The sequence below is a fragment of the Copidosoma floridanum genome, unplaced genomic scaffold (assembly GCF_036245765.1).
Source record: "Copidosoma floridanum isolate Cflo_tuat_1 unplaced genomic scaffold, Cflo_Japanese_pri ptg000013l, whole genome shotgun sequence".
In the NCBI taxonomy this organism is placed as follows: Eukaryota; Metazoa; Arthropoda; class Insecta; order Hymenoptera; family Encyrtidae; genus Copidosoma; species Copidosoma floridanum.
In genome coordinates, this window is record NW_028321890.1 from 23,966,063 (window position 1) to 23,979,377 (window position 13,315).

At 43.6% G+C, this 13,315-nt stretch overlaps 1 protein-coding gene across 1 annotated transcript in view; it reads right to left on the reverse strand.

Annotated features, from left to right (window-relative positions):
- side (motor axon guidance molcule sidestep) overlaps positions 1-13,315 on the reverse strand; it is a 57,561-nt gene that overhangs the window by 15,259 nt on the left and 28,987 nt on the right. Inside the window, exons 3-7 of the mRNA XM_014363558.2 lie at positions 11,299-11,513; positions 9,197-9,307; positions 6,412-6,636; positions 4,132-4,431; positions 2,558-2,688 (exon numbers count right to left, since the gene is read on the reverse strand). Coding sequence (XP_014219044.2) covers positions 2,558-2,688; positions 4,132-4,431; positions 6,412-6,636; positions 9,197-9,307; positions 11,299-11,513 — 982 coding nt within the window. The remainder of the gene's footprint in view (positions 1-2,557; positions 2,689-4,131; positions 4,432-6,411; positions 6,637-9,196; positions 9,308-11,298; positions 11,514-13,315) is intronic.

The following is a 13,315-nucleotide window of genomic DNA, read 5'->3' on the forward strand; positions in this document are numbered from 1 at the left end:
ATGGGTGCATGTATATACATATCTACGTGCGCGAAGCGAAAGATCGATCGGTATGGTAACTCTTGGGAAGAGTCCCGGCGCGTCTTTGTAGCCTCGAATAATAAATATGCATGATCCCCACCCTCCCGGTATCAAGGGGAAGTTGAGGCTTTTCGTCGCTTTTGTCCGACTATCTTTCCGCCCGTGGAAATCCGGGCGATTTAATTTGAAAAGAAGTCCTTCCATTGGCTCTGATTACTTTTGTCAAGAGTTGGGGTTTTTCCAACCCGCGGTGAGACCTACTTTTTATTCAGCTTCGCGAGACAGGTAATTCAGCTTCGGCAGTCGCGATTATCATAAACACACACACTCGTATACGTGTACTCTGACACGAAGGATTATGAATGAGAGCATACAGACTTTTCGTGAGTGATATACTCGTTTGAATCGTATCGGTGAATTTGTTAATGACCATTTGTTGATCGACAAGTTGGGTGTGGGATACAATGGCCCTTGAAGTAAGTACGAAAATATATGTGAGATGTGCGGTATTAAAAACGTAAAAAATAGCTTACGATACAGGTTTTTCGTCATTATTTTAAAATCAAAGATGTAAATGTCGTAAAAAATATTTACAACCATTCATTTTTCTTTAGATCATGTTAAAAATTTCTACCAAAGTAAAATCATCCAATACGCTCAATTATCGGTGTAACTATTGTAATTTTCTATTCAGCTATTGAATGTCCGATTCGACATTTGAAATTCAACATTATACAAACAACGATGTACTTAATGCCCATTCAACGAATCTATTGTGTTACATTTAATGTGATACAATTCACGTAATGATGGATCTACCTGAAATCAATGTTGGCCAAACAATATACTGCTGTCCCCCTCAGTTATACATGATCAAACAGAATCATTTTCAGTTAGTTTCGTTTGATTCGCGAGAAAATATTGTAGTCGTAACGTTGCAACAAAGTTCGCGTCGCGGAAGCGGATACATCCCCGATTAAAGTTACTCCTCCCTCGCGTAAAGTCGCTTCCAGGAAATAAAAGAAAAAAAAAAAAGAAAAAAACCGTACGTCGCACCAGGCATCTCCAAAACGATGAATCTTCCGTTCCTCCTCCACATCCGTTCTCTCTTCTCTCTGGCTGCCTTCGCTCACAGGTACCCCGGGCAGTCCATTTTTGCCGACTATATTTCTTTTTTTCCTCCCACTATCCGCTTCCTATTTACGTCCCCTCGTCCCTCTCCTCCACACCACGCATATTTGCCTAAGTACATCTTCGTGGTGTTGTTATCTCTCACCCCCACCCCCTTCCTCCTCCATCCCTCTTGCACTCCGGTGCTCACGTAGTAGCTGTTGTTTTTTTTCCTCCTCTCTGCTCCCGTTGATGCATATCAATGCTTTTTTTCTCCACCCTTCCTCTATACCAAACACGGAAAAACGCGTCGTACCTCCTTTACGGGCCCTCGCAAAATTTCAGAGGTACATTTTTTTTCTTCGCTCTTACATTTTACTCTCTTTCATCTTCGGTCCTTCTCCTCCTCGGTTGTTTGCCGTTTTTTGACCGGCTATCGAGTCAAACGCCAAGCAGTTTTTCGGTGCTCTGAAGCGATTGATTGCACATTACGTTTCATACATACATATATAGGAGCTTTCCTTCTTTTTTTTGCGTCCAAAGACCCTGTGCACTCTATCCGATCACGTGATCCGTCAAAGCAGAGTTCAACTATCTAGTTCGTTCGCTCGCCGTGCTTTTATACGTATGAAACTACTTTTTCTTGCGTTTCAACAATAGTCCACGATGTTTCGTTGCTTACGATGCAAATGCAATATACGCGGTGTTGAAAAGCTCGCAGTAAATAGGACATTGAATTTCGTTGAGAATACCATCGTTAATCCGAGCAAATGATGAGGTAGTGGCTGCTCTCAATACCGATGCGAAATCGGTGGATGATGGCTAATGGCGAAAAAGTAAATGAAAATGCATAGTCAGATCGAAGAGTAGGGAGGTTGTAAAAAAAAAAAAAAAAAAAAAAAAGGAAAGGAATAATGGTTTTCATTCAATCACGCGATCCTCCCACGCTCGATCAATGGGCTTACACGTACAATATACTCGCTCGCGGGGGAAAAGCTTTTCGAGCGAGCTGTGTTTATTAAAGCTCGAAGAACGACCCATTTATCATGCAGACGTCGGAGGCGCTCGTGTTGCATTTGGACACTGCGACGCTGTCTTTTGTGAAGCCTCGAGTAATAGAGGTACGCGCATTAAGGATCGCGAATTCGGAGAGGCGAAACATTTTTTAATCCCTCAGCTCTGCCTTTCCCCCCTTGGCATCGTGAGTATACACATCCGTCGAAACGGAGAGAACCTTCGGAATCACCCTCGCCCGCGTCGTACCGGAAGCACCGAGGACGATAAATCACAAAAATTGAGCGTGATTATTCCGAGCTTTTCTCGGCGCAACTCACGCCCCGTCGCCTTTCAAATTCGTCGCGATTCATCAGCGTCGCGCTGATGGAAGAAAGGAGGAAAGGAAAAAAGAATAACAATGGGTACTCACGTTGTGCAGCCACTCGATGCTCGTTGGCTCGGGATTGCTCCGGTAATCGCAGACGAACTTGACGTCGTCGCCCTCTCTGAGGGTGTCCAGGTCGAAGCCACCGGCAAGCTTAACACTGGCGCTGGGCGGATCTGCCAAGCAAAGTCAAAGAACAGTCATTTCCGCGCTGTTCCCCTCACTTATTTACAATCGCGCCCCGTTGTCGTCGGCAACCGAGAACACCCGGGAAAGGAAGAAAACTTTCTTATTTATCTGTATATTTGCCGCGCGGGCCCATCTCCTCCTGGCACCGGCTGGAAAAATAAGTCGCCCTCGGGGCGTTTGCTCCGCGTTCTACCTTATACAGGCGCGCCTCCCCCTGTATCCGGTAAACAGAGAGCTTGCAAGCTCGGGGGCTTCCAAAACGGAAGCAAACACACGCCGGGGAAATAAATAATCGACCGCGTTATCAAGTCGAGACAGTAGTCGTTGCAGCGTAGGAAATGAGGATGCTTCGAGAGTTTTGTGCAAGCTCGTAGTCCGTACGAGTTTTGAAGAGGCAGAGAGTTTGAGGATAATCGCAAACGATGGCGGTGAGCTTGCGAGGAAGGAAGTGGCCGGCTATCGGAATGCAAACAGCGGGCCCGTCCGCAAGTTCAATCAGTTGGGGATCTTTGGGCTGGCTGCTCCCGCCGCAGTTCACAAGCTACACCTTGTTCTTCGGACCGAGTTGCAGCCCCATCCTCCCCCGTGCACACTTGCCTCGAGTGTCTTCTCTCTGCCTCTTCGGCACTTACATGCAAGCGCGACGAAAGTTTTCAGCCAGCAAGTTTCAATGGTCCTGTGTACACATATACATGCGCACTCCGTGCCGTTGCCCCGTCCTGTTTTCCACCCGCGCATGTGTATATATATACAGCGTGCAAGTGTACACGATGGGGTGATTTTGCTCGCTTGCTTGGCTGCGAGGCGAGTTTGCCGATGGGGTGCTTTCGAGAGCTCGACTTTTCGAGGACTTGAATCATCCCTAATTACTCGAAGGAAACGGAGTTGCCGCTGCTGCTTCGGCTTTTCTCTCGATCGCCGATTACTATCCGAGGTTTATTATACCGTGGCTCTATTTCTCTCTCTCTCTCTCTCCCCAAGATTGTGACCTGTTTTTCTTTTTTTTTTTTTCTTTTATTCGTTTGGCTACAGGATGATATTTAATTTTTGCACCGTTATAGGGATTTTAGAGCATTTCTGGACTCGAGCATTGTTTGGTGCTCCGATTGCTCGAGAGATTTGACGAAAAGTTAAGTTCATTGTGTGGATTTTTCCATGTAAGAGTTTGAAAAAAAATTAGATTTTTCACCAGCTCTATCGAGTCGTATGATTCTATATTAAAAGTTAACCATTTGATGAATGATTGGCTGGTATTTTGCTCAAATACTTATTTGTAGTACTATAAAATAAAAATAACAATTGCAATACTTCTAGGGTGATTGTACAAGCTCACGTCAGTATCGCAATTGCATTTAGAATTCAATGGATGGGCCGAAGAGAGGGAGAGTTGAACGCGAAAAACAGGAGCATCTTCAGCATATGATACTCACACAGAACCCGGAGTACGATGCTCTTCTCGAGGACTCCCCCGGGGAACCTTGGATTCTCCGCGCGGCAGGTGAGCTCCTTGCCGTCGTCGTCCCTGTCGAGCACGAGGGCCAGCCTGCTGAGGGTCGAGTTGCTGCGCAAGCTCGTGGTCAAGCTCGACTCGCTGCTGATGACGAGGCTGCCGAGGCGCCAGACTATCCGCGCTGGGGGCGAGCTGCCCCAGGCCTTGCAGCGCGCGGTCATCGGCCGGCCCGCGTGGATCTGATCCTCGGCCAAGTTGATGTTCACCACCGCTGGCTTCACTGCGGACCAAAACGTTACTTACAAAGTTGAGCTTGCGCTTGCCGCTCTTTGAGCTCCCCACGGCACGTGGCGTTTGCTCCGCGTATGCGTCTTTCGGCGCTTACGTGCCGTGTGTCTGTCTTCTTGCCTATTTCGTGGTGCTTGCACCGCTCGTGGGCACGCGTGCTTTGGGTTATGGAATTTTTTTTTTCAACGATGTGTTGATATACCAACCTACGCGACGTTTCACTTCTAGGGAACGAAAGCACTTTCGGATGGCTTTTACACAGAGAGCATACACGTATACCGAGTATTACTGATGGCAAAATTACATACGAATCCGAGTCTTTGTAAAACTTGCGACTTTTATGCAAGGGGTGCACGACGCGCTGATAAATCTTCCCAACGTTCCATTCCCCCCAGATATCAGTGGGGATGAGATTCAAACTTTTATCCTGAACTTGCAAATTTTTTTTTATTTTTGTCGTGTAACTTTTTTGATGAAATTTTTACTGCAATGAAAAATAAAACTATCTGCAATACCTGTCGTTCTATTAAAATTAATGAAGTAGCCGAGCTCTGGATGATTAAATACTCTAATGTCGTTTAACAAAATTTATTATTTTTCATAATTATTCAAAGGAAAAACTGAGCAAATACATCAGAGGCACTACAGTGCGGTTCAATAAAATAGAATCAAACATCGAAAAGCATAAAGAAAAGTCCCATTGCGCGATACATGGCAAAAAGTCGTCACCGGATCAAATTAAATTTCGTGCAGTGCAGCTCATGAATCCAGAGGCCCGGAGATTTTTGACGAAGTAAATCATCATTGTGCGCGTCCGTCACTCCGAAAAAATAACAAGCTGCTGCAAGCACAGAGGCGAGCGCGTCACGTGTCCACCATGCACCGGGAGTTTAGTATTTTTGCGCTTCCTCCTCCAAACTTTCTCAGAAAGCTTCAAAAAGGAAAGGGAGGGGGGCCTTTACGAGCGGTGCCCTTTTTCTCTCGAGCTCTCATTTTTTTTGTCGGCGAGGTTTAAAAATTTTTACGCACCGCAGCACTAGAATCCACTGTGAGCACGCGCTCGCGGAGGTCACTAGCGTTCTCCCGGTTATATTTAGGCTCTTTCTTCCTTTCTTTCTTTCTTTCGTATGACAGAGCGATACGAGATTTACATGCCTGGCTTTTACGGGTGCTCTGGTGAACTGTGAGCAAGCCAACGAGAGATTGGAAATCTGTTTTTTTTTCTCGGGCCCCGTGCCATTGTGTACAGATTTTTTTTTTAGCAAATCCTTTTTCACTCTAGCGTTATGTATTTTTCATTTTATTTTATTCCGTAAAAATAACGGTATCAAAAACTCGTGAGTTGCATCTGTTTTATTGTTCCATCAAGTAAATGGAGTTTTTTTGATTGACCAATGCTACGTGATTCTTTTAAATCTTACCAAAAAATAAAAAAAAAAAAAAACAAAAAAAAAAAATTTTACACTTTTCGTTCACGTAAATGAGCACAATGGATTTCATACGAGTTGTCAGTATTCATCCGAAGAGAGAGACATTTTTACAGATATTTTGATGAATTTCCATCGGAAAAGAGCTTCGTTGTTCCAATAAATTCATGTATACAAACGAAATGCAATTAACCTACGCATATAGCTTATTGGATTTCTCGGTGACGCAAAATTAAAACTTTATAGCCTCGCGACTCTTTTTTATTCCATGCAACGGTACGAGCCCAAAGAAAATACTTTTGAAAAACTTTTTCCGCGAAAAGGAGATATTGAGAAAAGCCCATCGTCAAATAATTAGTTTGCCGAAAAAAAGGCTCAATCACTAGTACCCAAAAGCTAAAAGTTACGTGACCCGCGTTCCGACCGAAAATTAAATCTCTAGGTACACGTATATACGTGTAACCCACGGGAGCCGAGCAGAGACGCCAAGTCAAACAACAAATTATTAAAAAAAAAAAAAAAAAAAAAAAAAAAAAAAGACTCACGATATATATCCAGCGGCACCTTCTTCACCGTGGACACCGACTTGCCCTGGGCCGTCGACTCGGCCCTGCACTCCAGCCTCGCCCCCTGCAGCGACCTCGTCACTTTCGGCACAAACAGCCGGTTCTCCGTGAACTTGCTCGCCGAGCCGATCACCGTTGGCGTGTCCACAACGCCGTTCATCATGGCGTCGTCCTGCCACCAGGTCACCACTGGCCTCGGCTTTCCTGTTGTCGGACAGAGAAATACCATTACCAGAGGGAACGGGATTGAATCCGACGAGCCGGACAATTTCCCAGAAGACCCGACTCGGTTTTTCCTCCTCTCGCTCCGAAAAACCATGCAAGTGGAAACGAACGAGGATGAAAAAAAAAAAAAAAAAAACGCGAAGGGGTTCTTTGATGAAAAAAAAGGAATAACTTTGCGTATGATTTAATCTCGCCTCCCTGCGAGCATTGCCCGACGTGTACCGTCTGTTTCCCTCGGTTAGTTTCCCATCAGTTATTTTCATCACTCGGGAGGGAGGACGAACGTATATTATACAGGAAAGAAACCGAGCCGAGCATGGGGGGAGGCTTCAAGGTGGTTGGCGATAAAACGAACGAGCCAACGGTCACTTTGAAAGCCAACATCCAGCCACCACCCTGTATCGTCCACTTGGAAGTAATTCCCATGCTAATCCATCTTTGTGAGCCGCGTGGACACGTAAAACGTCATCCTTGTCCTCGTCGTTGTTACGTGCACCGTACACAGTCTGAAATCCTTGCGTAGGCTGCGGAACGGGGATTAGCTCGCGTGCGCGTGGCATTCTTTGATCGCACAATGGCCCCCCTCCTCCTCTGTACGGGATATATAAGTACTCGGATGCCGCGAGGAGGAGCGCGCAGGAATGTAGGTAACGAGAATGCGGGATGAGGACAGGAGGAGACGACACACGCTCGCGTGCACTTGTTATTGGGCTAGCTGTATACAGGAGATGCTCTGGTGGAACGGGGCTGAAGGGTGGAGAGGAAGAAAATTGGCTAGGGGAAAAGAAGTCGGATGGGAGAATGCTCGGCCGGAAGGTGTTTATCTCGGCACAAAGGGTACTTGTTTACCCCCTTTTTTTTTTCTTTCTTTCTATACATCTACTTTGGTATCACTAAAAAATAATATACGCGGGCACTCCTGGGTTATGAGGGCGTGTAATCATTGAGCGTTTATCAAGTGTTTGTGGAATTATGCTTCCACATGAAGAACTGTTGTATGATGAGGAAGGATGAAATGTCAAGCAAGACCATGCAAGCTATTATACGCCTTAAATCACCTGCTGTGATTGATTATAATAACATTAAAGATCAAGAATTCATCACCAGCACTCGCGTACAGCTTTAATGGTCTATCATTGTAATGTGACCATACCTTGACGTACAGTTTGCTTCGAGGCACGTGCTCGTTGTAGCCATGCGTTTAGAAATAGGCACCAACGTATCATGAGAATTGTTTGAAAGAGAGAGTAATACGTAACTATGGAATTTATTGTTACGTCGAGATGATAAAATGTATGGAAAAGCCAAGAGTTTCGACGCTGATTTTTTAACTTGCTATTCCAGAGCTTGCATACCTGTATATGACTCTCCAACATCTCGCAACAAAGTGCTAAAAAGCTCGTATGTCCGGCACACGTCTTCCCACTAGCTACACGTGTATCCAACCGAGCATAGTCGTCCAGCTAAACTACTCTGTCTTGTACTCCGTTGGACCCCGCCTTTTTCTCTCTTCAATTCGCAACTAACGAGCAAACGCGCTCTCGGAATTAAAGGGCCGCGTGATCGACTGGGTGTGGGGAACAGGCGAGAGACACGCGAGAAGAGAGAGCCATTTTTCCGTCCGAGGCCGTTGAAAGGACCAGCTAGAAATTTCGGGTGGTTAGCGTATGTACAGTCGGCCGACACCGCGTGGCTTAATTATAACGTGTGCACGTTCGCCCGACCGCTCGTTTCGCGAATCACCTGATTGGGTTTTCATTTGGCTCGGGGCACAAAGGCCGATAGTTCGCACGAGAGAGGGAGGGGGTAGTTCTCCGTCCAGTTAATTGGGAACCGATGATTCGCTCATTACTTTTGTTCGGTCTTTTTTTTACGTGGATTCTAACGAGATGCCAAGTCCTTTATCTTTAAACATAGAGGAGATACTATCTAAGCTGATTAGTAGTAGCCTCGAGTTGGCCAGCAAGACAGGAGCGTTTTAAGGACTATTTATCCTTGTACGGAGGAAAATCGAGCAAAAAATATTATTTAGTATTCAAGCGATTAATCATCGTACACATGCATTCGATTAAAGTGACAGTATATTCAACGACAGTGTTAAGAATGGCTTTGTCAATTATTTACATAGCCTCGGCATCGGTTAACTTTGATGGGTATACATAATCAACTAATGGAGAAGTCGTGTGCTAATGATATGATAATTAATGTAGACGCCTATTGGTACGGTACACGGGCGTTAATTGGAGTGATACAGTGATACTTGGGTAACAATGAGCGTGCGTGCTTAGTCCTTAATGCATGAAATTGCATCGCCAATGAGCGTAGCACCTCTATGTAACCAATTTTGTCATCATAGTTTTTCGATGTTTCACGGTTTGGTAATTGAAAAAAAAAAAAAAAAAAAAAAAAAACTCGAGAAGATGAAATCATTTGCATTACAAAAATTATATTATGTCTGTCGTAAAAAGATAATAATAATCATAACAATGATTTACGATCATCTGCTTTTAAGCGAGGGTACCAGAGAGTCTGTACTTACCACCGGCCACTCGACACGTCAAGAGTAGGTCGTAACCTTCGAGAAATGGTCCGCCTGTCCCTTGAACTTCTCGACCCTGTGCATCGTAAATTACAGGCTTAGACGGTGGCTCTGAAAAAAAAGTAACATCCGTATATTTTCTTTTCAAGCTGACTACAATAGCGTATCATCAAAGAAATGGGTATTCATAAAAATTTGGAATTTGATTTCTTCCACCTCATGATGAAAAAAAAGTATTAGATATCTACAAAAATGTCCTATAGATTCCCACACTCAAAGTTATGAATTTTTTAAAAGTTACGACTTTTCATTGTAATATATTATAACTCCTGACGAGAAACACCATACTAAATTTATTTTTTTCCCCATCAAAAGGATCCTATCCAAAATCTCATTCAAGTTTAACCAAAACATCCTATAATCAACCGAAACATAGCAATAATATCGACCGTAATCGAAAAGTGCGATATTCTATGGTGGTATTCAAGAAATCAAATCAAAGTTTAATTAAAATTCGCATACACCAGGATGTACGCTGTTGGTAGCACCAACCAAATTATTGTGTTGACAAAAGACCACCGAGCACGTAGGTAATACGCCAGACGGAAATTTACCCCTTCTACCCCCGTCAAGTCCTCGCATCGGGAGTAGAATTAATTAATTTCCTTCTGGTGTGCAAAACAGAAAACCGAGAGTTGCAAAAGGAATAGAAGTTGGCCGACGCAACAAAGGGATGAAAAGCAAAGAGCCGCTGACCGAGTCGTAAACTTCAGAAATTTTCTTTTAACGCGTTTCCCGATACTCCTTAAAAAACTCGGAGAATAAGGACAGTGATGGTGACACTCGATCCTCTTTTCTTTTGTCTTTAGGTGCAAGATTATTACAACCGCCATGAAGCGAGAATATATGGCCTCTGAAAGCTTCCTTGAAACTGTGCGATATCTTTTTCCTCAGTCAAGAACGATCCAACTACAAATGCCATCTAAGGTCACAACCACGTCGAGTGCCAGTTGTTTCCCTTTTCCTTCCCTCTTCCAAGCTTGGCCAATAAAAAAAATGACGATTACTTTACGGGGACGCGATGAAGTTTACGGATCGAAAAACGTATATATACACCTGCGGTGCTCGCTCGCAATGGACACGGCGTCATATTTTTTTTCAAAGGCCCTTTGTCAGTTATGGCCAAAGGGAGGTCGCAGTGGGCCATTTTTCAAGACGCGTTGACACAGTATTGTGGGAGGGCAAAAGCTGATGCTTGTGAAAGCGATATACCCGCCCTCCCCCCCCCACCTCGCTCTTTTCGAGCTTTTATGTACCTACCTGGGAAAAGTTTTTCGAATTCTGATAAGTTATGGAAATGGAATTTCTGAATTGAAAACTTTGAGGTCCAGGGAATTTCCGAGTGGATTAAAATTGCATGTGGAGGACGATGCCCGCGGGGTACGCCAATTTTGAGGGAAAAGGCTGAGGAGCTATTTTACCTAGCATTAACGCAGTCCAAACAAGGTGAATTGGTATAAATTTCACTGAAAAGGGTCGAATGGTGGTCCGAATTCGTTATTACGCGTGAGTATACGAGTGAAACTTTTTGACAGCAAATTTATTATCTTTACCTTTTTTCTTCTTCAAGATATCTAAATCAACTTTCGAAGAAGGCATTATATAGATGCAATGGTTTATTTTGACTAATTTAATGTACAATCGATCGCAAAATAGGGATGCTCGTATTCTGAATTGGTTGTACATGGCCTGCGAATCTTTGAAAAGCCACTCTCGATTGAAACCTCCACCGCGGCTCCACACTCGCTTCTTCCTTCTCGCTCTCTGTACACACGAGCAGGTACACTAATGAAATCATGGATACATGCGAGCGACTCCCCGGCTGCTCTCTTGATTTAACTTACAAATCAGTTTATCAAATATGTTCGTGCGTTTCCAATTGAAAGTTCAAAACTCGATTCACGAGGGGAAAAAAAGGAAAGAGTAACCTTATCTGTATGTACGTTAATACGTGAATTGGGCCTCGAGAGTTTCAGAAAAACTACTTTCGCAAAAAAATCATATATATTATGAGAAAAACTGCTGTATCCCCGTGGATTTACCAATGAGAGTGAGGTTGACGCGGTAGTTGCTGGTGGGCGAGTTGGCAAAGTCGACGCGGCACCTAAACATCCCCTGGTCCTCGTAAGTGACGTTTTGGATTTTGAGCCGAGCCACGTCGCCTTGGCTGTCCACTCGGAAGTACATCCGGTTGCCCAGGTCGCCGCTCATCGTCCAGTGCACCGCCTTGTACAAGTCCCGCTCGCGCGCGTCCAGGCTGCAAAAGAAAGAAAACGGATTTAAAAAAGAAAAAAAAAATGGTGGGAGAGGATGAGTTTTTAATTAAACTTTCAAAGACTTTGCCCGTGGCGCTCTTTTGTGTCCTCGGTAAAATTTACGCTGCGCCGAGCGCACGGGATCGTCGATCGGATTACACTCGTGATGGTGGTCGAATTATTTTTTTAATGGACTCTCCCCTTGCGAGCGAGCTCTGGGTTTGCTTTAATATTTTTTACTTTTCGAATTTTTCGGGCATTGCTTCGAAATGAAAATCTCCCTATCTCTTTGGTACTGGTTTTTTTTTTTACCCTCAGAATGACATCGATTGCCTGTCATTGGTTATAACTTGGTTCTTTCAATGTTTTATTATTCGGCGTATATTACTTGGGTATATTTTATTTTTTAGCTTTGACGATCCGAGGTGGGATATGAGATTGTCTGTTGCTATTTTTTATTCTTTGCTCAATGTAAATTTCACATTCACAAATAAAAGTGTTTCATAAAAATCAGTGAGATTGTAGGATTAAAATGTAGTTAAACGAACCAAAAAATTTATAATACTCTTTCTGTAAAAACGCTGCAGATACAATACATTACGATTTTAAGTAACAGCTCTTTTAATAATTTACCAGGTACTATTCGTACGGTAATTTTCAAAGGATATTATTTTAGAGGATTCTATGGAGGAATGAATATACCTTGGAAAATATGTTGGATCAGCAGATAGTCGATGATCATATCTAAAAAACGATTCGTTGACCGAGTCTTGAGATAGAGTCGATCATCTGACGTTGAGTTTGTAATGTGCTCTTTATCGTAAGGTAAATTCAATGAATTAATTTTTATGATAATGCTAGCATTTTTTTCCTATATGTTGGACTGGTGAAGCCCAGTCCACGGAGGAAAAAAAGTAAGGCTCGCTCGTTTGTTGAGATAAGTATACGTTAAAACTCTATTATGCTCTCGAATGCGTGTACAACACATTTGGCTTGCGCAACGTGAACTGAATTTTGGTGCCAGTCTCTTGTACACTCTGAAATTATGCTTGGATTTACAATTCAATGTAACAAATCTACGTGAGACAATAAAGCTTTGACGTATGAATTTTACAATTGACTTTGGAGAGCAAGGCAAAAACTACCTCCGGGAAAAAAAATAAGAATGGATACAAAGCTTATACGTAAAAAATACATGAAAATACAATTCTCTCTGGAGGCAAAGTGGGGACCAACTCCGAGAGCAACAACAATTTCTATTTTGTATCCGTCTGCTTTGAATAAACTCCAAGTCGTTCTTTATATATTTATGAAAGAGGAAGGAAAAAAAAACAAAAAAAAAAAGAAAAAAAAGGACCCGCACTGTTGGGAAGAGCAAAAGTAGAGAGGCGCGCTCGCGAGCGCAAACACATTTTTCCCCTGAATATGAAACTTACGAGCAAATTGTGTGGCGTTGCGAAACTTTTGCAAAACTTCACGGACAAAGATTTTACGCTCTACTCTTATTTTCAAATGTCAAGGCAATTCGAGCCCCAGTTTATTATTTTTTTTCCCCCCTCCTCTTGCCCGCGTATACACGTGTGCTCTGTAATGCACAGCCGCACGCAGGGCTCCTTCCGCTGTTTACGCTCCAAAGATCCAAGAAAAGGTGAGGCACACACGAGTTCTCGTTTAAATTACACCAGCGATGAAGAGCCCCGGCACAGGAAGCAAGTAGAGTGCGACGAAATTCTTTTTTCCTCCCTCTGTTCTCCCTCGGTTTTTTCTCGGAAGGAAAAGTATGACGTTTGACCCGTTGTAATTG